The sequence below is a fragment of the Sebastes umbrosus genome, chromosome 3 (assembly GCF_015220745.1).
Source record: "Sebastes umbrosus isolate fSebUmb1 chromosome 3, fSebUmb1.pri, whole genome shotgun sequence".
Classification (NCBI taxonomy): Eukaryota; Metazoa; Chordata; class Actinopteri; order Perciformes; family Sebastidae; genus Sebastes; species Sebastes umbrosus.
Genome location: NC_051271.1, coordinates 6,601,521 through 6,628,889, shown reverse-complemented (window position 1 = coordinate 6,628,889; position 27,369 = coordinate 6,601,521). Strand labels below are relative to the sequence as shown.

At 39.5% G+C, this 27,369-nt stretch overlaps 1 protein-coding gene and 1 long non-coding RNA gene across 7 annotated transcripts in view; one reads left to right on the top strand and one right to left on the bottom strand.

The window, feature by feature from the left end:
• Positions 1 to 18,543, bottom strand: part of LOC119485533 — a 30,998-nt gene extending 12,455 nt beyond the window's left edge. The window contains exons 1-2 of the long non-coding RNA XR_005206294.1: positions 18,533 to 18,543; positions 9,533 to 9,666 (exon numbers count right to left, since the gene is read on the bottom strand). This is a non-coding gene — a long non-coding RNA (uncharacterized LOC119485533). The remainder of the gene's footprint in view (positions 1 to 9,532; positions 9,667 to 18,532) is intronic.
• Positions 1 to 27,369, top strand: part of prkcaa (protein kinase C, alpha, a) — a 185,688-nt gene that overhangs the window by 99,169 nt on the left and 59,150 nt on the right. For all 6 annotated transcript variants that reach the window (XM_037765172.1, XM_037765173.1, XM_037765175.1 and 3 more), the window contains exons 4-8: positions 3,853 to 3,964; positions 5,259 to 5,387; positions 22,238 to 22,394; positions 23,467 to 23,601; positions 24,753 to 24,846. In XM_037765172.1, the coding sequence (XP_037621100.1) occupies positions 3,853 to 3,964; positions 5,259 to 5,387; positions 22,238 to 22,394; positions 23,467 to 23,601; positions 24,753 to 24,846 (627 nt within the window). The remainder of the gene's footprint in view (positions 1 to 3,852; positions 3,965 to 5,258; positions 5,388 to 22,237; positions 22,395 to 23,466; positions 23,602 to 24,752; positions 24,847 to 27,369) is intronic.

Sequence of the window (27,369 nt, the reverse complement as noted above, 5' to 3'; positions counted from 1 at the left end):
AAAAGGCAAACAGCAACATTGATCACTGTGGCGCCTCACCGTGTGATACTGTCAGCTCTCACTGAGATCTACGCCACGCTGCTCCCCTTACTGATGATTTATTTCTCCTGGGTCAAGCTCGTTTCTCATTTGACACCGTATTTCTTAAGATACTGGGAGGATGAAACTCTCCTGTTTCTAGACAATACGAAGTCAGGTGTACTTTCAAATAGATGCAGCGAAAAAACAACAGACTAGCCTGGATAATGTTCTCAATGCAAATCCACTTAAACAGATTCCAACTCTGGAAGAGATTTACGGTAGGCTACAGCATAATTTGAGAATGAGCAGGAAAGCACTTGGAAAAGTGGCAGTCCTCCAGGTTTCAGAGGAGAGTGCTTCTATAAGCTGCAGGTTGAGTGCACGAGATGAATGAATGAATGTATGCATGTGACAGGGGACCCTACACTGTACCGTATAACCTAAGTGCTGCGGTGTCATTGTAATTGATCTGTACCATACCACTTACCTTCAAGTGGCACTTAAATATACCGTTAGAACAATAACATATACAATATGCTGCATGTTTGCATTGGCTTATATTCACTCTCTTTCATTTACTGCTCAGTGTACAAAAGAATAAAACAGGTTGATAACCGGTTCTGCTTGTTCAACACATCACATCAAAAAGCATTCTGCTTTACTTAACACCCACAGGTATTTACTTAAGGTAAAGTTAACACCCAGTGCCATTTGTTTAGTTTGACACCACGTGTTATTGAATTGTAAATGAGACGGTCAGGTGAAATGCACTCATGAATGTTACCGTTGATGCACCGTTTTGGAGCTGGATTGAATTGTTTGCAGAAATGGCGAATAGGAGGATTACTGAAGTTATTATCTTCAGTTAAAGGTGCAGTGTGTAGGATTTGGCGGCATCTACCGGTGAGGTTGCAGATTGCAACCAACTGAAACTTCTCCCGTGTGCCAAGCGTTAGAGCTGCACGATTATGGCCAAAAGTGATATTCCCGATTATTTTTATCAATATTGAGATCTGCTGTCACTTTCACATTCCTGCTAATTAACAAATTGTTGCATCAAAATAAGACTTAAAATAAGCTTCTGGACTGCAGCCGCATAGTTCAGGAAAGTTTTTCACAGGCTGGTTAATTAGGTTAATTAATCTCAACCACCGACACACTTTCTGTCAGCTGAGTTGAATATCATCTCTGCCTGTTTTGACTTTATAGAAATATTACTTTTCCCCCCTTATTTGAATATCCAAATTATCCAAATTTCAAATGGATGCTGACTCAACCAGCAGTGATGAGCACCTGATGAAAAGATGGGCTCTGCGTTTACTTGAAAGTAGGGAAGGAAGCTGCCCATGCAGATTTCTGAGAATAACAAATGCAAACGAAACACAAGAGATTGGTTGTTTTATTAGTTCTGTCTTACAATACAAGTCCACTGTCAGTATACTGTGTTTATAATTGTATTAATGTTGATAAAGTTGTGTCAAGAACACTTTAATAGATGAGGCTTATCTGTGCATATATGGTGATGGTCTGATATTTACTCTACGTGCATTAATTGCATCACCCTCCTTCAATGTCATAGATTAAATTTATGATGACAAATTAAATGTATTATCATGCACCATTATCGTCCGACTGGCAAATTAATGTCTCTCCCTTGTATTTGGACATCCTCTTGATAAGAGACACAAATAATATTGGTAAAATAAATATGTGAAAATGCAAATAGTTTTTGATAACATGTGAGAACAATATCAAAAAACAAAAAAAGAGGATGGAGTACTGGACTTTGTCCTGCATGTAGGAAAACAAGACATGATTTAGCCTCTTGCAGCCAGCAGCTCCTTTACTATCCAATTACACACACCCATGCGCAGTGCACTCTGCATTAAAGCCTAATGTTTTTCACACAGACTGTTATAGTATTTGATAGAGAGCCTGGAGCAATGAGCTGCAGTAATAGTGAGGCCAATAATGAATGAAAAGCTCCAATAGCTTTGATGACTATTTACACATGTGTGCACAATCCATTAACTGAATGGCCAAAAGGACAACAATACATGAGACAGGCAACGCCTCTATTATTTGTACAACGCACGCATTCTCATATATTGTAGTTTATGACAGTCGCTACGGAGTAATGAAAATCAAGAAGCAGTGTCTTTTTCAGTCTCTTAATACGTTTTTAATTTTTTTTTTATGGCGGTAATGTGGAATACGTCTTGTATTGTGTGCTCTTACATGAGTATAAATTTAAAATGAATCAGGTAATTGCAATAGTTAATATCCTTTAAGGCCATTAAACAACTCCATTCTCACTCGCTGATGTGTTCAAGATCTTTATTTGTTCCCCCGAGGAGCAATGAAGATGGAGAGACAAACAACCCCAAAACAATGGTTTAATAAAAAGCTGTTACAGATTGATTGGCCAACACTTCAAGTTGTATAAGAAAAAAGAAAAGTAGCGGTGATTGCGGTCAGTTGGCAATCAGCGATGAATTGTCTGCTGAGTGACACACAATGGTGTCATGTGATGCAGCAGGTTGATTTCAACTTCCATTTTTCTCCTTCAATAACGTGTCTGAGTGACCGAGGATAAAGGAGCCCAGTGGCGGCTCTAGACTATTTCAAATGTGGGGGAGGCTGGGGCCACATGTGATTTTAGGGGTACCAAAAGTACTAAGCACAACTATTACATACCTCAGGTACCTCAAGTTTTTTTCCAACTTGTGCAGAACATTGCATGTCCAGGGATGTACCGAATTTTCTTTCTCGCATGTTACCTTCCTTTTGTTTCAATTTCATACATTTCCTTTGTTCTCCAGTATGACGGCTTTCCAAATGTAAAATGCATGAAATAACTCAAACTAACAGAACACATGTAAAACTTAGCACTAGCTCAAAAAAACAACATTTATGTTCATATTTGTCTATATTTTGTCAACAACGTCTGCAGAACAGAAAGTCAGACTGTCAAAACCTCTTTTTAAAACCATATTTGTTTGTTAGTGGTGTCATCAGTAGGCCGCAGACAACGTTCCAGCGTGGAGAAACACCTCATGGCGATTTGGATCATTTAAACTGTTATTGCAGTCTGCTTTCCAACTTTGAATCAATACATTGTAATGAATCAGTGTTGTTTAAGCTCCTAGTGCCCAGTGTTTTAAGTAACATAAAGAATTGTAACTGACAGATGGTAATCGGTTTGCCTTTTCACTCCTGTCATCATTTCAGGCTGTTTGTGACCTTTTTTGGCTGGACCGCAGAGGGCCAGCCCTACAAATGCAAAAGTCTGTCACTGAGTGAGTGACTGACTGAGTGATGAAGTTACACGATTAGTCGGCCGAGTGTTGGAGTTTCCTCATTGGCTGTTGCTCTTTCAAAACGAAAAGGTGGGGAACAGTCTGTTATGCAAATAAGCCGGTTCAGCGCGACGTGTCCGGCTCACAAAACTTCTTCAATCTAGTTCTAAAATGAAACGAGATTCACCAGTGGCATCGCCTATTTCTCGCTTAAAATATTTTAGAAGTAGATTTTGGTGGATTGTTTAGAAGGAATAACTGAAAGCTTGAAACGGCAAGCAGAAACCAAGGAACCAAACAGGTGCATTCCACGAGAGGGTACGTCACCGCTTGAAAGGCAAGTTGAGTGGCACACCGTGTCCCCTATTGTCCTCGCCGGACCTGGTGGACATGTACCTCTAGATTTAACATTATAGACATGACCACTGACTATTTATACAACAATTTAGCCACAAATTCACAGACTGACCATACACGGTTCAGCCATATACTCGGTTTTGACTGAGTCTTGTTGTCTTTTGTTTTTTTCCAGGATCCCAGAACGAAGCACAAGTTCAAGATCCACACCTATGGGAGCCCCACCTTCTGTGATCACTGTGGCTCTCTGCTGTACGGCCTCATCCACCAGGGCATGAAGTGCGACTGTGAGTACTCACTCAGTGGTTGAGAGGTTTAGAATATAACATTTTTATCATATAATATTAACAAGTGGCAGGTTATAATGTCACTTCTGTGTATGTAACACTAAAGGAGGGGAAATGAATCCTGCTCTGTTCTGATGTACAGGTCAATGAGGCATAAGTGTGGCATACATAGGAAAATAATGGTTTGCTATAAGTGGCTCTATACATTGTGTTCTATTTTAGCGCCAATTATCAGCATCAGTCTCCTGAAAAAAACTATTGTTCCTCTTCACTGAATATTATAGGCCTTTGTATGTGCTCCTCCTCCTTGACTTTCACTCATTAAAGTCACACATCGTCTATTTTCAGTCTGCAGCTATGTTGAAAAGCTTTACCGAGTCTTTATTAATATCCCTCCCTCACTCGTCCTCCCTTTAATCTCGTGTTAGTGGATTAGTCTGAATGCCTTAATGAGCTCCTAAATACATTATCCTCCACCTGCCACCAGTTATGCCTAATGATTGCTCCAGGGTGTACATAAATAGAGACGTGGAGCGGCACATTGTTTTGGCACATCCATTGCACCTCTAATCACACTAGTATTTTTAAGCACTGGTGAGCCGCAGGACTGTTACAGTGAGGCACAAATAATAAATAGGCAGCGGGATATCCATTTTTCATTATTCGTTTACCTACTGACTTGGCGGTATGATGATGTAATCCACAGGTAACTGTTCCCAAATTCATGACACGGTGATTCAGCCGGCTGACACACATGCCATGTATGCATGACATCACGGAGCTGAATCTGGGTCATACCTTTGTTATCTCCTCTTTCACACAGCTTTCTGAAAAAAAACGTCCTTTAATATTGTGCCAAATATGTCTGATACATGGAAGGAAATTGAAATATGTCCTATATATATATACAGTAGATAAGGTAAATCTAGAGGGCATTTTTAAAGCAGCTTATTGTATTTAAGCATTACGCCATAAGAGGCTGCACATATTGCTTTTATAATATGGTGGTTTATTGAACACACTTTAACATTGTGAATCATCATCATAACTATAGATCATAGCTGTTTTATTTAAAAAAAAAAAAAAAAGCATGTGAAAAATACACAAATACATGGAAACTTTACATAAATCATTTGTAGTCATTTACAACAGCATCAGTATTTGAGTCAATTCTCACAAAGCCCTGAGCCATTCAGTTTGGTTTGATTTGCATCAAGAGCATAAAGCTTATCTTTATCTATATTAAGCCCTCTTCTTCACTAATGTCTTCTATCTCCTCTCTCTGTCCCTCCAGCCTGCGATATGAATGTCCACAATCAGTGTGTTATGAACGTGCCCAGCCTGTGTGGAACCGATCACACCGAGAGGAGGGGGCGTCTTTTCATGAAGTGTGAGGTCACTGGTGAGAAGCTGTCGGTCACAGGTAGGTCTCGTCACTCGTAACCACTCTGGTAGCACACACCTTGAATTGAAAGGGGCTTAAAAAATTCACAGAGGACACAAAGAGCAGTCTTCTGGGCGAAAGTCCGGTGTTTCTTTTTGACCCATCCACCACCCCGACCTCCTCCTACGTATTTGTGATACGTCAAAAAAATTGAATCCGCGACAAAATACCGTTGAAAGGTAATTCACAATGCTGTTTCATTGTTTGGGAATGTACTTTTTAGGAGACAGGGCTGATATAGCTTCATCCCTCTGAGACATTATACCTCGCCCTAACGGAAACAAACTAAAACTAAATATATAAAAACTAAATCTAAACCTTTCTGGCTGTGATAAGGGTGTAGGTGGTAGAGCAGATGCTATTGTTCTATTTCAATTGTGAGCCTGGATCAATTTCAACGCTTTGCCCTTTTTTGTCGATAAACTCTGACTGTCTAATTTCACACAGACATTTACTCTCTGTCCCCCTGCTGCCATTACACCTGACTTGAAAATTGCTCGTCATTAACTTTGCCTTAACCTTCCTTGTGATGCAGTGAATCCGTCTGCTAACTGCACGGCTGGCCTTGTGACTATCAACCATCAGTATGCTGCAAAGGTTATTCCCTTTTGGTGTGCAGAGATCGATAGAGCATCTCCTGCTAAACATAAAAAAAAAAACAGTTACGACACACTTGGAAGGCAATCCCAATCCAAATATGTGCTCCTGCAGAGGTGTGTGGTCTGCTGCGTGGGCCTCGTGTTGTTACCCTTTTTAAACCGTCACGACTTGCTCTGTGTTGCTCTGGAGTTTCTGATGTAACCGAATCGTCTCTGCAAATTTAACGCTCGATATATTCATTTATACCTCATCAGAATCGCACAAAGACAGGATCTGAGCGCTCTGCTTAGAGAGCGAGGTCGTGGCTTTACAATCACCTGTCTCACCGTTATTCATTAGAAGGCTATTCTACGTGATCCATGCCATCTGTTTTAATTACTAATGCCTCCGGTTTCAAAGGCACACCTGGTCTTTGCCTACCGAGCTCAGAAAAAGGATGTAATGAGATGCTATTAATAGCATGTACTTAATGTGATGTAATCAATGGTGATGGAATATTTCAGAGACTTTTCACATCCTTTAGAAATCTTCTTACAGCCATTTATTAAGATTGTCTGAACAGCCAAAAAAGAGAAAGGCTATCTGAAAAAGACACATGTCATGTCTAATGTATACATTAATGTTTTGTCTCTGTGACACAATCTGCTCCCTTGTCAGTCTCTATAAAACAAGATGTTTTAGAGTTAATCGTAACTAAAGCCACAAGGTTTTTGGCTTGATAAGACTTCCATGAAATTATTTGTTTTACCACTATCTGCTCCTCCCACACTTCATTAATGTTTTTATTTATTTGTTTTCTGTGTTTATTCATCTTTTGCATGCCTTGGCCGTTTTCCAAATACCAACAATGCATTTGACGAGATGTAGGCTTAAGTATTTAAGTTTATAAATCACAAATTATTATTATTATTAGACATCTCGTAATTGTTGACTTTGCAGAAAGTATTGAATAATCCTCTCAGAGTGACGGCTGACCACGCTGCTGTGGTTAAGAGAGATTGAGATGTGTTCATGCGTAATCTGTCAAATGTGTCTGTTGTGACGTCCTTGGCTAAAAGTAGCACACAAATGAACAGTGTCCGTTTGGTGCTGCTGTGAGCGCAGAGTTGTCCGTTTCGAGAGGTTTCCGAGAGCTGCCGCAGGATGCTGCATCACTGGAGCAGCTCTGTTATGAGCAGCGACTGGTTGCACTGGTTTATACTGTAATGAAGCAATGATGAAGCCCTAATAGAGGGCTCCAGGGATGACGTATTTGTATAGCCCAACCAGGAAGTTAGCATCGCCCTGGTTCCCTCGACAAACAACCAATGGGATTATTCCACACACTGCTCCTTTTGTGTTAACCACAGATATTATTTCAGCCCTCTAACTAAAAAACCCAGTCAAAAAACCCAGTGACTTCAAGGCGAAGGAACCTGAAGTGCTAAAATGCTAACTCATTTCTGGGTTTTAAGACTCATTCCTGCAACACTCTATCTACATGCATGTAACAGTTTGTACAGCTCTCTGTGCACAAACACAAATAGATTGAAACTGAATAAAACAGCATAGTTAATACTGAGACACAGAAACAGTGTAGTACAACAGTGTGTTTTTGCACCGGAGCCCATTTTGCCTTGTGATTGGAGGCAGGCTCTACAGTAAATCCCCAATGCATTAGCACATCTACTAGAACAATAGTGACTGCGAGGAGCTGACACATAATCATTCAATTAGCTGGCTAACGGGGGTCAGTGCATCACCAGACCCTGGCACTGACTTATCCACTTATCAAATTATCAGCAGAAGGAACCGAGCGAATGTGGGCAGGGAAGTGGTGCAACACCTACACCCATGCCTGGCACAACACACACTTTAGGAAACATTGATTTGAGTAATGAACACAATCACCTATCCACTGACCACTAAAGTTTGCTCTCCATATTTGCAATTAGCATTTTTGCACACAGTTTATTCTAATGTTGTAATCACACTTGCTACACTAAAAAAAATGCAAAAAGTAAGCTCAAACGGTGGAGAAGATGGACACTTATAGGTACATAAAGCACTGATTGGTGATGACTAACATCTTGCATGATCTTGCCAAGTGTCCGGCAAGTTCGCTGTTCTCCGCTAGTTCAAGGACCGTCTGTATCCCACAAACACACTCACATAAACTAGTTTACTGTTCCAGAGAGTGTTTCTCTTTTAGTTGCTGTAAATACTGTATATCTAGGTCTTACAATAGTTTATAAATATGCAGTCTCTAAAATGTTTTTTTTATGGCTAAGTGTTGCAATACCTAAACACAGACAATAGTTTAAACACAAGACATATTGAGTGGGTCAAATAATGCACAAATATTTATTTGAGATTTCGGGCTGAGACCATGTGTTTTCCCTTCTCCATCTGGCGGTTCCTCGTATCCTGCATTCATCTCCCACAGGCCAGTCATCTGCTTCAATGCTTGTCCTGTGAAATCCAAGTGGGACAAAAACATACTGAAGAGCCCAACAAAACACGTGACGTTTATACTGAAGACTGCAAAAGAGACTTTCTCAAAAAGCAACTATTTCTTTCCCGCTCCTGCCTCCCTTCCACATTTAGCATTCAGTCTCTTCTGCTCTACAACAAATTCAAGAACTCATACTGTAATATCCTGCCGGATAAAATGGTTATATTAGCTCTGACCTCTTCACACAGTTCTGAGCTTTAGAGACATTCCAGTCCAATATTGCTTTCATTTACGCTGAACCGTGCACTGCCCCAGACTGCTCATGATAATAATGCATGAATGTGTATGTGTGTACACCAGGGGTGGGAAACCACTATTATCACCCGCAATATACCCGGGAGTTAGCATGGCCCTGGTTAACCTGACAAAAAGCCAATGGGATTTTTCCATTGGATTTTGTTAGAAAAAAGCTCTGTGGCAAACAAACATTTATGATACTTAAACGTTTTGTTCCATAAAATGATCTTCACAAATGAACACCACTTTTATGAGTTTATGAGAGAAGTAAAAAGCTAACGTTAGGCTATAAACAAACTGCACCACGGTCGCATGACTTCACGTCACCACAACTAAGCTAAAGGCGGACTAGTGGTAGGCGTGATGAAGTTTAGTAGTCTCATTTAGCCACTTGTTAGCAACCGCCTTTTCTAGGCCACATAAAAGATTCAAAATTCCCGAGTGGGATTTTATGTCGTAGAACAAGATGTTAAAATCTCTTAAGCTTGTGTTAACCACAGACCTTATTTCAGGCATTTACAGTAACCAAAAACTACGGCTGGCAATCGATTAAAATCTTTAATCGAGCTTAATCGCATGATTGTCCATACTGTAGATAACCGCAATTTAATCACACATTTTTTATCCGTTCAAAATTTATCTTAAATATTTGTCAAGTATTTAATACTCTAATCAATATGAGAGTGGGCAAATATGCTTGCTTTATGCAAATATATGTATTTATTATTAGAAATCAATTAACAACACAAAACAATGACAAATATTGTCCAGAAACTTATTTATAATTTAGCACAAGGTTGGAGCGTTATATAGCCTCCTACACGCCGAGCTAGTATGACATGTTTGGTACCAATGGATTCCTTAGGTTTTCTAGTTTCATATGATACCAGTACTTCACTCTAGCTTTAAATTTGAGCCCGCTACGACCTAAAAATCACAAGTTGCGTTAAAGAAATTAGTGGTGTTTAAATTAATTTGCATTAAGGTGTTATTATTGCGTTAACTTTGACAGCCCTAGCAAAAGACCATTCAGAAAATGCTTTGACTTTGAGACGAGGGAACTGGAAGTGCAAAAATGCTGATTTGTTTCTGAGTTTTAGGACTCATTCCTGCACCGCTCTATAGTGCAGACTCTTGGCCTCTGTGGCACATAGTAGCCGATTCCTGATGCAGACAAAACAGCCATGTTATCATTTGCATTTGTTCTTTTGCTTGTGTGTGTGTGTGTGTGTGTGTGTGTGTGTGTGTAGGCGTGTGTATAGAACTGCTGTACCAGCACCATCAGCCCACTCAGGCCAGATTGTATCATAGATTACATTAGCTGCTGTAGACGCTTCGCAGACAGCTGGCCAAACAGAATTGTGTTCCGTTGGTGAAGCAGGGAAGAGGTGCGGTGGATGGACGGCAGTGAGGAGGAAACTTTGCTTTCACTTACAGATGTATCATTCCACAAACACAAGTGTAGGTGTGGATGCACTCACTGTGTATTTGTGCATGCATTTTGTCCACAAATAGTGTGTAGACCCTGGGGCTAATATCTCCAAATGTTCGGCTGGCTGCTACAAACCACAATGTGTTGAACAGAGTCATGCAATTTATTTTTCAATGTGAAACAATTGATGAGTAATATATTAGCTCTTTTATGTAACTTGCACAACACTGTTGATGATACTTTCTCTGAAACAAAGGTGAAGTCCCTAGCTCCCACTCCTCTGTGCCAAAAATTACAAGAGCCATCTGAGTCAACAGGAAAACATATTCTTGAATTACATATTTTATTTGGCTTCTAGTTAAGATGTTTTATTTTTTTGTTCCCCAATTCAATCCAATCCCCAGTCCAGATGAAGTCGGTGAGGTGTCAAATGAGGTTTTAGAGCAAAGCACCACTCTGGCATCTGGTCTGGTCTTTGGAAAGAGGTCAGCTTCTTTAGATTCTTCAGTACGGTTATTGGCTAATGCTCCTTTATACAGTATATATACACACACATATTGTCCTGAAATTCCTTGACTCAAATTAAATTTTACTGAAGCACATTTGGTCAGAAGCACAAGAAGAAAAAACTCTATCACCTTATCCCAATTTAAGTTGTTCATTTATCTTGACCACAAAGACACGTTTCATATTTTCATGAACATTCGCCATCCAAATCAGTAACTCAGTTCATCATCGATGTTTCTCCTCCTCAGTCTCTGTCATACCTGCAGAGTTTTTGATGGGATTTTTGATATAATTGCCTCGTATCCACTGAAACCAGACAATTCTTCAGTCCGGGCAAAGCTACTACAAATTTGTATTGTAACAAAACACATGGATAGACTTTGAATGTCCGGAATAAGCAATGTAACGTGGTGCCTTGAAAGGTAGGGTTTGGTAAGACTGAGAAACTAGCAAGAGTTCTCTAAATTTTAAAAATGATCCACCCGAAAAACCAAGCCCAGTGTTGCCAACTCTTTTCCGATGAAAGTAGCTAGCAGCACAAGCTCCAAAAGTCCCTAAATCTAGAGAGAAAGTTGCCAAGTCAGCATCACTGACAGTCCGTCCCTTCAGGCCTCCCTCCAAAGCCACTCCCCCAAAATGATCATTATGAACATAAACATATCCTAATGGACGTAAACAACAACAAATAGGCTATTGTAAGTACTCACAGCTGTAAAGCTAGCAGCTTGTGGAAGACTCCGGTGACGCGCAATGAGTGAAGAGTGAGCGCAGGCAAGCTGAGTGAAATGATTGGACGGGCTTATTCCAGTCCGGCGACAGCCACAAATACCAGATTCTTTTTCTTTTTTTTTTTTGGTCAGAGCATTTGATTTAGTGATTGCTTTCAGGATGTAACGAGAATTTCAACAAATATATCAAAAATGTATTTGAACAGCATTACCAACCCTACCTTTAAGCTGGACACACACCAACCCGACATCAGAGAACTAGCGGCGACGAATGCCGCCTGTTGCTTCGCCTCACGTTGTCTTTGTTTTGGCCGACAAGTTGCACTTGAACACACCGCAAGGACTACAGCCGACGGCCAGTTAGCACTTACGTCCTGCGCCTGCGTGAGAGGAAATAACTCTCCACACCAGCAGGTCACGGTAGTCTGTATTCGTCATTCAAAAAGGGAAAACCGGAGGACACAGGACTGTGGATATACAAGCCGTTGTTATGATGCGTACATGAAACAAAGCGGCATTTGCCGACCATTTTCACACCAATCTCATTCACCACTTAGCTTCATTCCAGACAGCCATGTCGCTGTGAAATTATCCGTGTATTGGGATGATCAGATGAGATGACGATGAAAAATGTTCCTCTTGACCTTACTTGTTGGCTTGCTTTCCTCACATCCTGGACACACCGAAAAAACTAGTCGGTGAGCGTCCGTCGGCCCCAAACTGTCCGACGCCCAACCGTTGGCTTGGTGTGTCAGGGCCTTTAAGTACTGTAGAGAGGGAAAGCTTGATTAAGTGCAAATTCTCTTAATTCAAACTCTGAAACTGAGAGTTGAAGAGTGACTCCAGTTTCTTTTGCGATTCACCAGTGGCCAGAGCCAAAATGTCCAACAGGAAGTGACATATCTGCCATGGGAAGCTGCTGTCCTTTAAACGCATAAGTGACTTTCTGGCAACGAAACTGATATGGCTCAATGAAATAATGAGTTACTCAGAAACACAGAGATTATTTGTGCGATTTCCAGAAAACACGAGTTGTGGGAGTGTGTGATCTCGTCAGTTCGGGGGAAATAGAGATGGGAGGGGAGGTGCTGCTGGAGGAGACAAAACAAGGTCTGTCTCTGGAGGACAGACGCAGCCCACTAACCCTGTCCTCCGCCTCTCAGTCCGGCTGGCACACAGCGTCTCTCTGTCCACTGGTGCTGAGGAAGCCACCCTCCTGTTTGTCTCAGCAACCCTATTGTTCATTGACCCGTTGCAAATATCTAGTAGTACACTTGGGAGAGGGCATTTCTGTAATTTTGGTCCATATTCTTTTATTCAAACTTATCCTCATCGAGGGTGCAGACATGTGCACCCGCCCTTGCCGTATACAGGTCCTTTGGGAGCCTGTGAGACAGAGTGGTAATAATTACGTTTCCGTTTTGTTCCCTAGTTGACTCACCCAGTTCTGGAGAAAAGCCTAATTTAACCAGCCCTCTGCTCTCCCTCTAACTCAACCTTTTCATTTGATTATTTTCCTCTTGCCTCAATGTCCAAATGTGATTTCTGCTATTTGTTACACTAATGCTGCTGCTGTAGGTGTCAATGTGCTTTATATGTAGGTGCAGTGTAGGAGTGCGGAGGTCACATTGGTGCTCAGAGTAGATATAGATGTGGGTGGATCAGGGAAGCTAGATTTTTACTTTTGAACCTTCTGGAGGTGTAGCGGCCCTTCACAGTGAAAGACAAAAGCCACCCTGAACACTGTTAACAGCTTCTGGCTGATGTAGTTATAGCAACAATCTACCTCGCATTTCTGAGTCTGTTTTACTGCTGCTTTCGATGAATTATTATTATTAATGCTGTAGATAACTGGCCAAATATAGAAAGTGTACCATCAGAAAGATGTAACTTGTGGTATTTACAGACACATGCCATGCATCATCTTAAATGATGCATGGCATCATTCTCTATGCACATTTACTTTTTTATCTGGATAAACATTATACTGAAAATCATTTTTCTCTCTGGGTTGTTTAACAGCATTCTGGTAAATGTAGGATGAACTGTTGGTGAACTGAAAAGAACAATTCCACTAATTGTAACACAGGCGTCACGCAAGCTTAATAAGGTGTTACAACCAAGTCCCCAGGAAGAGCGCCGGTCGTTGACAATTTATGTAGTGGCCAAACGGCGGTATTACAACTTCCATGTCTGGCCATTGGGCCAAAAAGACTTTTCCTATGGACTTACATTGGGAAAGAGACGTCTGTAACTCAGCAGATCATTTTTTTGAGGTGAATCAACTTCCCAGTACGAACACTCTGATAGCCCTTATTTAAATCATTTGGTCCTAAAAGTTGTAAAATGCACTAATAGCCAAATCCAGAGTTATTTTCCTTCCTCCGTTTATGTGAATGAGCCCCAAACCGAGGCTGGAGCGAGGGCTGGGAGACGGAGTAAGCAAGCTGTGACGTCAGCGTGACGTTGTGACCCCGTTACCCCGTGACCGAGTCATGTGACCAAGCGGACACTGCTGCGCCTGCTCTATGGGCCCAATGGATGCGGAAGATCTGAGTACTTTTCCACTCGGAAGACGAGCCATTTTGGCTTCATGCGCCACTGAGCAACTTTCATAAAAATGAACAGAGCCCTGCCTCCAACGTTGTATCCAGTTCTTTTAATACATCCATAGTTACAACACAGTTGTAGTAGTTACATAATGTTTCTCTCCTGTACCTTCAACCTTTGTATCTCTGTCAATCATCTCACTCTAACTATATCACCTCATTCTTTTTAAGGCTATTTTAGGGTGCTCGCTGTAGGCGGAGTCGAGTGTCAGATTTGAACCATTGCTCAATGGTGCAGCACATCGTCCTTCCTACCTCTTCTTCCTGCTGAGCTAACCATTTTGATCAGAGTCAATAAGTTAGTGAAATATTCAAAGTTTTATTTAATTATTTTATTCTGTAATTCTTGATCAATACACTGTTTTATATAGGGGTGTAAATCACAAGTTTCATCACAATACAATATTCTGTCGCTTATTTGGACAACAATACAATATTTGCTGATATCACAAAGTCTGCCACAATTAGATTTTGATTTGATTCAATTCAGGGGCTTTTTTTCCTCCAATTTAGTCATCTATATGAGACAATATCATTTGCTCATTTAGCGCAATCAGTTACATTTATATCAACTCACAAAAAGCAACTAAAATATGATTTGACAATTATATTATTGTGCTCTTCCAGACATTTAAATGAAAAACAATCTATTCTTCTCAATAAATTGTACAAAAATAGACCTCCTGTTGTTCACTATAAAGTGCCAAGTTCTCATGTTTATTCACTTTTTGAATGTTTAGGAGGGAGGTGCACTTGGACGGAAATGGTGAGACAGACGTGCCATGAGAATTTCGAAAATAAAGGCGTATCTTAAAGATGATGATAAGTACTGTATCACTGTTTTCACTTTGCAACGGTGATATTGGATCTTCGATCACTGAATCGATCCATATCGATGTATCGTTACTCCTCTAGTTTTATGTGCTGCATGCAGATCTGCAGAGTCAGTTTGTCTCCTCCTTATCACTCATTCAATCAGCCATCATCATTCAAACAAAAATAATATCCTGTCTTTTACTGTTGGCTCCATGAATCAAAGGAAGACTTGCTGGAAGGCAGACTTGGGGTTGGATCAATGCTCCGTCTGTCTGGGGTTTGGATGAAGCCTGCGGGTTGCCAATTGATAATCACTGCCCAACGCTCTGAATGCAGCTGACTTACTGCCACTGCTTCCACTCTTCAGCCTTTTCTTAGAGTCATTTCCATTCCTTTGTCGCGTCTGAGTCATCGTGCAGAAAAGCCAACAGGTTCGTGCCAAGATAAGATTTACTTAAAATCCTGCCATTACATTTTTCCTCATGAATCAGAGTTAAGATGGAACAGCTGACAGCACTTGTGTTGGCACAAGTGCCAGCACTTTTCCGCTGCAGAGAGTTGGCCATTGGGACAGCAGTGTGTCCTTTCTTAATGTTCTCCAGTGAGCTTCCTGGCTATCTAACAGTGCTGCAATTATAATGAAAATATTATAATTAAAAAAAAATCTGTAATACATTTGATACATTCCCCATAACAGTTCATTTCCAGCCCACATTATGCTTCCAATTTTAAAGAAATTAATCAATTTTGCTTAGTTAATCCTATCGCTCAGCTCACTAGTGTTTAGGGCTGTGTATTGGCAAGAATCTGGCAATACGATACGTATCATGATACTGGGGTTACAATTCAATATATTACGATATATTGCGATACTGTAAACAAGGTGATATATTGCAATTTCTTTATTTTAGTTTAATTTTAGGAAACCAGTCATAGTTTAAAGAACAGATATGTAAAAATGGAGTAAAAATAGTTTATTTATCAGAACAGTTGGATCTGCATTTGTATTTATGACAGTCCCTGTAACATCCAACATCATAGCACTACTTTGAGAGGGCACATACACTGAGATAGCACATGTCTTTACAAATGAAATTAAGTATTGACCGAGTTAATCTTTGCATGTAAACTATTAATAAAAACATATTTTGTGTTTCTGAGAATCGATACAGTATCACAGATCAAAATATCACGATACTCGATATTTTCTTGCTCCCCTACTAGTGACTAGCATATAAATACCCAAACTCATCTCATGTGCCCTCCATGTGTCATACTGGAGGTATGCTGCTCACTCCAATTCCTTCATGCTGATGTAATATTAAATGACACGGCAAACAGTCCTGCTGTTCAACGTGCCGTTTTTCATAACAGCTTTTAAGTAGTGGGCTTTCAAATGAGTACAGCGTTACCCTGAGAGGGCGGAGAGCGGGTCCTGCTGGTTTAAGATCTACAGACTGTGTTTGCACAGGGAGGTGAAGAACAAACATTGCTGGCCTCATTTTTTGAGGTAGGGTCATCCGGTGTCAGCTGAAGACAAGGCTTTGTCTGTTTCTGTGTGTGCTTTCACGAATTACGTGAAAGAACGTAGGAATGACTGCAATTTAGAGGCTTGGCAATGGTATCGTTGTGATGGCACCCTCAAAAAACATTGGGATGTTGTCATATTATCCACACACAGATACACCTATAACATCTTGTACACAGTGCAGGAACACAGATCCCAAAGAGGAAATTAAACTATTGGAAATGGAAATGGATTCCTCAAAGATCAGACTGGCTTGGATTGTACACTCAAAAAAAAGAAAAATAAGATTATGTGATGGACAATGTGACGGTCCAAATCTTTACATCGAAAGTAGGGCTGCACGATTTTGGAAAAATATCTAATTGCGATTATTTTGACCAATATTGCAATTCATTGAAAAACGTATTGAAATGATTATGGTGTGATTGTTGCAGGGCTGTGTATGTACCAAACAAAAAGTCTGTAGAATATGATGTGAAGGCCAGGACATCTCTGCAGCATGACAATATTTCATTTAAAATGGTATTTTGACACACATTTCACTTTTAACAAATATTCAGCCTCCTGCAATTAAAAAAAATGCAGTAGGCCATATTGCAATATTGATAAAACTTTGATTAATTGTGCAGCCCTAATCGGAAGACCTTACAGTATGTCCTGCATTTTGGCGACAACTGTCTTATAGTTTCCTATATGATTTATTTTCCCGTCCAACAAAATGATCTCAAAATAATTTCACTATTTGCAATCCAGTTCATATGTGGACATTTGACTGCTACCATCACTAACGTAAAAATATTTTTCTGTATTATGTTATTGACTGTTACATACAGATGTTGAAATGTGTGAGAAAATGCGGAGTAAAACACTACGGCTGTGAAAATATCAACCCCCTCTAAAAGATTTTAAGAAACCTGTGTGATTATTATTATTATCATTCCTAATGTCATAACACGCATCTTGGTATGAACCATCGTTTGTAGTTTGTCTCCTGCATGCAAAGACTCCCACATGCAGAATACTCCCTCCTTCTTTCAGCGTCTCTGTGGAGCTCATAGAACAGCTGAACTTTGTTGCCGTGTGATGTCTGCTGCCAGACTCCCAGAAGTCATGTCATTGGTATTCCCAGTCTGTTGCTGCTGCCCCGCCGCGTTCCCTCTTCTCAGCATGTTGCACGCTGTCCTCATGCCATTTTAACATATGCCTCCGCCTTTCATCGCTCCACTTTCTTGCCGTCTTTCTTTAGCCTTTCTTCGTTTTTTTCTTTCATTCTTTATTCTATTTCATTTTGCAAAACAAAAATTGACAGAAGTGCATCTTTATTGTCTGCTGGCCTTTTTTTTCTAAATAGAAACTGATTCCTTTATTCCCCGTTTGTTTTTCTGCATGCCAACAAGAGAGAGACCCAGACTCAATTGTCAGGCCTACTAGACTAATTGTGTGAGAGCAGCACTTAACTACTTAGGCCAAGTAATTTCAGTCTGCATCATAATGAGCCTCTAGATGCTGTTCAACAGTTCAACTTTTGAAACAGTGTGACCAGAAATCAACAAATCTACAGTCCAGACACGAGCAACATGTATTAGAGAGTGACATAGAAGCTCTTATCTTTCATGTGACTTTATATAGTTTGCAGTAAGATGCGGTACAAACCTCACTGGGAGCAGATTTCATGAGGAGGGAAATCATAACGTGCTGATTAGCCGTCATAAGTTCAGAAAGCTCAGTAAAGCTTGTCTGAAATCTGAAATTTGATTACACAAAGCTGATAATACAACAATAAGCTGTCATAAAAATAACATGTGTAATGTTTGGTGGGCGTTCAGCTTGGCTCAGATTTCTTCTTTAGCTGGTTGTAGTCGGAGCATGGTTGGATAGGACAGAGTTCAAGTTGTTTTTTTTGTAGAAACTGTTTGAACTCGACTGCTGTTTAAATGCCAGCCAAGATAGTTGTGAAGACTTGTATCCAAGCAACCGTGTTACGGCCCCGATACACACACACACACACACACACACAGACACCCTTGCTTCCTTTGTCCAAGTGTTTGTGTGTGTGTGTGTGTGTGTGTGTGTGTGTGTCGTTTTGCATATGCATGTGTTTCTAAACTCACTTGACACACAGATAAATGGAATCATCATGCACTTTAAGACACAATCTTACTGACTACAGTACAAATTTGGGTTCTTCATTTAACAAAGTTGATTTGACCTTTAACCGGGAATTGTCAGCACCACAGAGAACTTGGATTATGAGCTCATGTCTCTGCAGCACATCTGAAAAGAATTAGGGCTACACACACATCTTGTTTGTGTGCCATGAAGTTAAATGGAAGGAAAAGCTCTGTGCCAGCCAAGCTGAATTAGACAGTCTTGAATGCCCCATAGTGGTCATGACTGGAAGTACAGCTTGTAGTAACCCCTAAGAGATACTTAACTTAATGGTCTAATTTTATAATAATAATAATAACAATAATTCTAATAATAATAATAATAATGATAATAATAATAATAATAATAATAATAATAATAAATATAAATATAATAATAATAATAAATTTAAATTTCAGAGAAATCTCAAGGTGCTTTATATCCCCATCTTTGTTCTAGATTTAGAACTTTTTTAAATAAATAGATATATAAATAAATAAATACATAAATAAATAAATATTATATTAGCTTACATTTTTTATGTTAAATGCAGTACCTGTGTTTCTGGACAATATTTGTTTTGTGTTGTTAATTGATTTCCATTAATAAATACATACATACATTTGCATAAAGCAAGCATATTTGCCCACTCCCGTGTTTATCAGAGTGTTAAATATATCAAGTTTATATAGTATAATTTGTATAGTTTGTATTGTTCGACATCACCTTTATAATTACTGGAGATAAAAAGAATCCACTCTTCCTGGACAGGATCATTGACTGGAATTAGAGCTGCAAAGATTAATTTATTAGCTGTCAACGATTAAATTAATCGCCAACTATTCTGATAATCGATAAATCGATTTTAGTTATTTTTTAAGAAAAAAAAAAAAAAGTCAAAATTCTCTGATTCCAGCTTCTTAAATGTGAATATTTTCTGGAGTTTCTTTACTCCTCTATGACAGTAAACTGAATATGTTTGAGTTGTGGAAAAAACAAGACATGTGAGGACGTCATCTTGGGCTTTGAGAAACACTGATCGCCATTTTTCGCCATTTTCTGTCATTTTATAGACCAAACAAGTTACTGATAAACAACAGATTAATCGACAATGAAAATATTTGTTAGTTGCAGCCTAAACTGGAATAATAAAAATGTATTAATCAGACAAATTACATCACATCAAGCTTGATCAATGATTGTATTCCACAGTCTCATAGACGAGCACAAGCCACTGAACAGTTCCCCTGTGTAGGTCTGTTTGTAGGCTGTTTTATGAATGTCATTTGGGTGCTGTGACTTTGCATACGTACGGTCAGCATAAGACTTATTCAAAACATGACCTTATGCAAGAGTACAATGCAAGAGTTAAAAGTTGAATAAGGAAGAATTTGAAACACATGGTACATGGTTACATGGAACTACTCAGAATTTGTTGTATATATGTTAAATTTAAGTGCAGTTCCATGTAACATAAGGAACATGTTACATGGAACTGCACTTAAACCTGCAGTAGGCAGAATATGTTTGGCATCATTGTGCAAAAAATCCATAATAACCTTTCACATTCACAAGTCTAGACTTCTGCACCTCCTCATGGCTCTGTTTACAGGCTTTAGAAAATCTAGCCAGAGACTCACCCGACCTGTGGCCAATCACAGGTCATTAGAGAGATCAACGGAGGCAGCTGTCAATCTCTCGCGATCAAATGGTCAAACTAGTCAGCGCTGATCAAATATGAATCAATATTCTGTTACTGTAATGCCTATTTCTCTCCTCAAATGTTTTCAGAAACAACTTGTAGTGTATTGTTTAGCTGTAAAATTAGAAAGTTTGTGACCCAGCAGCCATGTTGAGAACAGATGAGGAAGTACCAAGCACCGCCCACCAGTCGGAGCACAGCCAATACGAACGCTCACTAGGAACGCTCCCTCTGAAATTACCTGTGATTGGTCAAAGGCTAGATTTTTTAAAGCCTGAAAACAGAGCCATGAGGAGGTGCAGAAGTCTAGTTTTCTCTCAGAACACTTGAATTACAATATGCTGAAAGGTTATTATGGGAATTTTTGCCCAATGATACCAAAAACATTCTGCCTACTGCAGATTTAAGTTAATTTCTACCACTTTTGGCGAAATGAAAAGAGAGGAATGAAGAAGAGGCATCAAGGCTCAATATCTATCTGAACATCTACAGTAAGAAATCCACAAAAACCCCTGTCCCTATGTATGTCTTCACTTCTCTTTGTAGAGTGCATCTATACAAGAGAGCACTCAAGTGTAAATGCAGTATGCAGTGAGTCGTTCTTTGGTGCCTGTACAGTATAGACAGGATTTACACTTTCTATTGGATTCCTGAGAAGGCAGAGAGTTGCCAGCTCAGGCTCGCTCAATACCTTCCCACACCTCCAGTTGCTTCTGTAAGCTGCTGTCTGTCTCTTTTCTTTCTCTCAGCGTGTGTGTGTGTGTGTGTACTGCAGCTCACATCAAACTTCACACCTCGCTAACATTGCACAACGCCCAAATCCCCCACCAACGGGCGTTGAGAATAAAAGCAAACAATGGGAAGGTATTTACTCTTGGCTTATTATTAAATAGCCGGTGGTGCAACCGCACGGAAAATAAAATGACTCCGCTTTGTCATGGAGGATTTTACCAGTGGCTCAACTAATGAAATAGCATCATAATATAAACTACTGTTAGTATACTGTACTGTATAACGTTTGTGGCATCCTACGAGACAGAGATTTTGGCTTTGTGTTGTTCTCGTTGGCCTTTGCAACGGTTGCTGTGTTAACTCAGTGGTGACAATCCCTCACTTTGTTCATTTATCCCTCCTAATCCTATCAATACTGTATCTCAGTCAGAGGATTCCAGCTAAGACGGTGGGTTTAGCTGTTCTCTCATGCAGTCTTGACATACTGGCTTAGTGCCTTCCTCTCCAGGTCAAAGGTCATTTAGCATCTTCGCCGCTCAGGGCCACGTCGTAGTGTGACTGACAGGGACACATGGAGAGGCTTCTGGGGTCTGCAGGGGCCGAGGTTTAGCCAATGGGCAGGCGGTCACACTGTCCCTCCAAGGATACGTTGCGGGGAGATACACAGTATGTGTGTGTAACAGTGTGTGTGTGTGTTATACTGTAGCTCAGATCTGGCAGTGCTCCAATGCTCTGGTCTAATGGAGTGCTAATGTCCCCGGTGTGCCCTTGTTTACTGAACAGCTAAATACAGGAGGACAAGAAGAGAGCCTTCGCCTACTTAAGCGTGTCACGGCCTGCGATTTTGAATCACTGTTCTTGTAACTCTTCCTGTATTTGCTCCCTATATGGCTCGGCGCCCATAAGCAGTCCTCAAAGGCAGCGGCTCGCCGTTTGATCTCGAACACCTGCGATTCATTCTGTTGATGTTCGTCTGTTGGTTAAAAGAAAGCACCTGTTTTTCCTGACCAACGCGATTTGTATTGTAGAAAGCACACAGAATATGAATGAAGACAATTTGTTCATTTAGCTGTTAGGATAATATAACCCAGCAGGTATTAGTATGGTAACTAGCAGCTCGGTATGTTGTTGAGGTGTGCTGAATGTGGGAAACACTACGACCACTGTGCTTCAGTGGTGCAAATTAAAATGTTGCTTTTACAGATTATACTCTACATACACCTACATTCTATATAGCTAATCTGTGTCTCTATAGACAAATGAATAATCTCTCCCTATTCTCTATCTCCCCATCAGTGGGTGAAGGCAAAAACCTGATCCCCATGGACCCCAACGGCGCGTCTGATCCGTACGTCAAGCTCAAGCTCATACCAGACCCCAAAAATGAGACCAAGCAGAAGACCAAAACCATCCGGTGCAACCTCAACCCCAAATGGAACGAGAGTTTTAATTTGTGAGTAAACGACCTGTCGTCACCTCTGTCCTACCAGAGTACTTACAGTACACTTATGGATATTTTGCAATGTGAGATAATGACTATAGTGTCATCAGTACATTAAAAACAACTGAATCAGCGATTTATACTGATACATCTTCTAATGCTGATACTAATAAAGATTCTTATACTATACCACTAGTTGTGCTGGTACTACTGCTACAACTACCATCCCATCTCAATACATATTCACCAAACCTTTTTGGCTATCTTGCCTTCAGGGTCACAAATATACAGTATATATATATATATATATATATGTATATATATATATACACATACATACACATACAGACCATTGATCAGTCAGTTTTTTTTGTTTATTTGACACAATATAATAATTACTCCTATTCATCATTTACAAGACAATATAAATGACCAGAAGTACAAAACATACATCACTGTATTACAACTAACTTTGCAAAATACTCTTTAAAACAGTTTTATTGTACATATACATCATCATTTTATGATACATTTTATATTCTATATTTATATTCTTGATCTTTGCAGTACTTTTTTTTTTTTTTTTGTTCTTCTCAATATGTTTATTTTATGAACAAAACACAAATTCAACTTCCTTTTAAATGTAAAAATCCGTCTTGGCAATAAACCTTAATCTGATTCTGATTTACCAAATGCAATATTTCATCATAACCCTACAATCTGTTGATGGATTTACACTGAAACCTACACTAGTCTGCACCGTGTTGTGTTCGTTCTCAAAGATTGAAACAACTAGTGCTACCACCACTGTTGGTGTTGTTACTTGGAAAATTAATAATAACACATTTCTTTTTATTTTTCCGTAAATTAATAAAAACATTTTTATTTGACTCTTTTAAGTAAATAATCCTCCTCCTAGTACTAAACAGTGCTCTCACAACTAAGATTACAACTGCTATTACTATCACTATGAATTATAACTTAGAGCAAATGTTTTACAATCATACAACATATTTGATTTTAAATGTAATTGTGACACAAAACTTGACATAAACATCATGTGTACCGTCTCTGTGTTGCACAGCAAGCTGAAGGCTCAGGATAAGGACCGCAGGCTGTCGGTGGAGGTGTGGGACTGGGACCGCACCACTAGGAACGACTTCATGGGGGCCCTTTCCTTCGGCGTGTCAGAGCTCATGAAGGCTCCAGTCACTGGCTGGTAATGCTCACATCTGTGTTGTTAATGACCCTCATGTATTGTTTGAAATTACACAGTGTGATAGTGTCCAGTTTGATGCCAAGAAACTCACTCAAACTTTCCTGCTATGAAATATGTTATTGAACGCTTCAAAGTTTGATTATTTAAAAAAATAACAGTTGCTTTTATTTCACCAAATACTTTATTTTCACCTCTGTGAGAATTTAATTTGAAGTACCATCATATTATCACATTTTTTAATTATGTTAATGTTTCTGTCAGGTCATGTACAATTATTTTGAATGCGCCCCAGCCAATTAAAACTGATGGTTTATTGAATGATGTAACAAAAAAAATAATATAATCCTTTATAATTTAAGTAGTACTGCCTGTATAAGCACTAATAGCCATGTTGATCATGAATAATAATAATAGCACAAGTTTCAAGAGAAAGCAATAGAAACAAAAGTATGAACAGTTTAGCATTGACAGTGTATAAAGCTGACCCCCTCTTTGTATCCAGTAAAACGCAGCTTACATCGCAGGTTCACACACCTGTGAGGCTGTTGTGTAGTGGAAGCTTCATAATGATGACAAAACATCTCTTTCAAAACAGCACATTTTTATCCTCAGAATATGCTGCTGTTACAAAGAAGCAGAGTACTTCCTGCTCTTCAAAATAAAAGCATCTCCTGCTAACAGTTCAAATGATCATCAATAGGTAACAGATTCTTCCGTATTTACTGTAGATAATGTAAATAGCATGTTTTAACCTTCTCTTTTAACCTTCTCAAACAACATAAATCATGTAATTTAATTATCTTAGTTTGGCTTCAAATTAAATCAATTAATAATAATTCACAACAGAGGCACACAGTAGGCTAATAACTCGTTCTGTATTGATTGATGGCCAACTAGAGCCACAGCTACCGATTTTCATTTTTCACTTCTTTAATCGACAGTTGTGTTTGTGTCTGCTTCGAAGAGTCTGTTGATTTACCATAAACTATATCCAGGCCTAGTAGGTTAAAATCAGTGGAAGAGTAGAAGAAGGGAAAGTAGACAAATTAAACTGATAGTTTATTATCTCACAATGTTTCTCTGTATAAATCCATCCTCATTTTCCCCGTCTTTCTTCCTCCACCTTCCCTCTCTTCTTCTTCTTCTTCCAGGTATAAGTTATTGTGCCAGGAGGAGGGGGAGTACTACAATGTTCCCATCTCAGAGGAGGACGATGGAAATGAGGAACTCAGGCAGAAGTTTGAGGTGAGGATTGTGCTGAAATAATCACCATTGTCATCCGTTTGTCTGTCTGTCTGTTTCTTGACTTGAATTATTGACTTGACGTCTCGGCGAGAGTCTGTACAACATCAAAGCTCCACTATTGGCTGTCAATGAGACTTTTCTGTCGGGGAACATGTCAAATATATGGTGGTCTTTATATTTATATCCTCAAACCTGAGTCATTGTTGTTGGTGATGATGTGGTGATTCTTAATTTGACACAGCCCTGCTTAGCCATGTGGTTAAGGCCACCCATCATACGCAGCCGTTAAAGGCTGACGAGTCCCTCTAACCTTGTGAATCCCATCCAGATCACCTTTTCCTTAATTCACAATAAATGGGTGAGTATGAGTGTGCTCCTAAGCTCTAAAACAAGCATGTGTATTAGAATTTGGAAACATCATCATCTCCGTAGCTACAGCTGTTATATTAAAGATGACAATGTGACAGCTGCAGCTTTCAAAGACCTCTTCAGCTCGTGGGTCTCTTGAACGTGTGCGGTGTGTGTTCATCACAGATTGTTAGCATTTTGTTCCTCCATCAGAGAGATCGGAGCCCGGAGTTGAATCAAAGCAGCCTACAGAGGACCTTTGATATGTCCCTTGATTTTCTCAGCGACAGCTGTCTTTTCATCTACAGAGCCATTTACTTTGATAAAGTCTTTATTTGATGCAAGGCACGAGTTTTGAAATAGTTTTTCACAAGTTTGTATTATTAGTTAGTTAATAATCAGGCAATTGTCGGGGGATGGGATGGTTGTTTCAAATGTGGTGAGTTTTCATTTGACAACAAACTGACTCTCACTGCACTAGTTGATGTTGCTCTATTCTGAACACGTGTAATGAACTCAGATTGTAGTTGTTTAGAGATTTGTGAAGTTTTAACCTGACAAATTTAGTAGTTTTTTTCATTTCAGAGGATGAAGTTGAAAGATCAATTCATGTATTCCCATTGATGTGAAGTGTTTCTTCTGAATTAGAAACAGCTAAATGAGGATCCAGCATGATTCATAGAACCTTATTTAGGGATGCACCGATCCAACTTTTTCAGTCCCGATAGCGATACCCGGGCTTTGGATATCGGCCGATACCGAGTACCGATCCGAAACCATGTTTAATTAATAAGCTGTATGTCTCACTGTGTGGAAGTGACTGGGATCATTCTACTATGTGTTTTATGTGTCAGACTTGACTTGAACATTACATTTCTCATGTTGTAAAACAAAATGTAGCAAATAAATACATAGATATATATTTACTTATCTATTATTTATTTATTATTAAAAGAATAAATTGTGCACAAGCAACTTGGTAAAAAAACTTTTTTAAAATTAACAGGAATTACAATTCAGGTGGAAACCTTTTTAATGCAGCAACAAACTGGTCAAAAATTCAACAGGAATTCAAATTAAAGTATATTATGTATACAAAACATAGAATTACATTGCATAGATCGTCCCCATTATCAGCAACTGTCCGATATCTGATCCGGTATCAGTATCACTGCATCCCTAAAATGATGTCTAAAATCATAAGTAAATCATAAACCTCCCCCTCAAATGCCACCTAGACACACACTCACACAGTGTACTGTGGAGGTCACTGATGAGACACTGTCGCCTTTTCCTTCTTCCAATCTCCTGCATCGTTGTGTCCGTCCTGCTGAGAGTGAAGCAGCTCTCTTTGTGGTCCTCTGATTGTCTGCCTCTCAGCGGGAGCCGAGGTCTCTGGAAGAGGCTTTTTAAAGTTATTTTTCATGACGTTTCTGCCACACATAGTGCAGAGTTGTGGGCTAAAGGAAAGAAGGTAAAGGCTGAATGTTAGAAAGGTCATGGCTGGGATTGAAACCAATACTATTTTGTAGAATTTATATTATTTTGGTGTTAAACGCACTAAAATTGTCTCATCACATCTTGTTAATTTGTGTCCTGTACTGTCAAGATCCAGTTTGGCACCGCTGACACTGTGAATTTATTAAAGCCTTAAACAGGTGTTATTTATGTTAGGACTGGGCGATATATCAATATTATATCAATATGATGATATGAGACTAGATATTGTTTTATATTTTGGATATTGTAATATTGCATAAGTGCTGTCTTTTCCTGGATTTCAAGGCTGCGTTACAGTACAATGATGTCATTTTCTGTTCTTACAGTAGACTGTTCTAGCGGTTCTTAGTTATTATATCCACATTACTGATGATTATTTATCAAAAATCTCATTGTGTGAATATTTTGTGAAAGCACCAATAGAGTGCTACAGGAATGAGTCCTAAAACCCAGAAATGAGTTAGCATTTAAGCACTACCGGTTCCCTCGTCTGGAGGTCAATGGGTTTTTTGAATGTTTTTTGTCTGGAAAATAAAGCCGACATGACAACAGCCATTTGGGACCTTCACACAGGATGTAAGGTTCATGTAATGACGAGGGAGGACAGAGAAAAGAGGTGACAAACAGGAGTGATGATTAAGGTCAGAGAAGAGTCTGACCTCCTGTCGCTTGTCT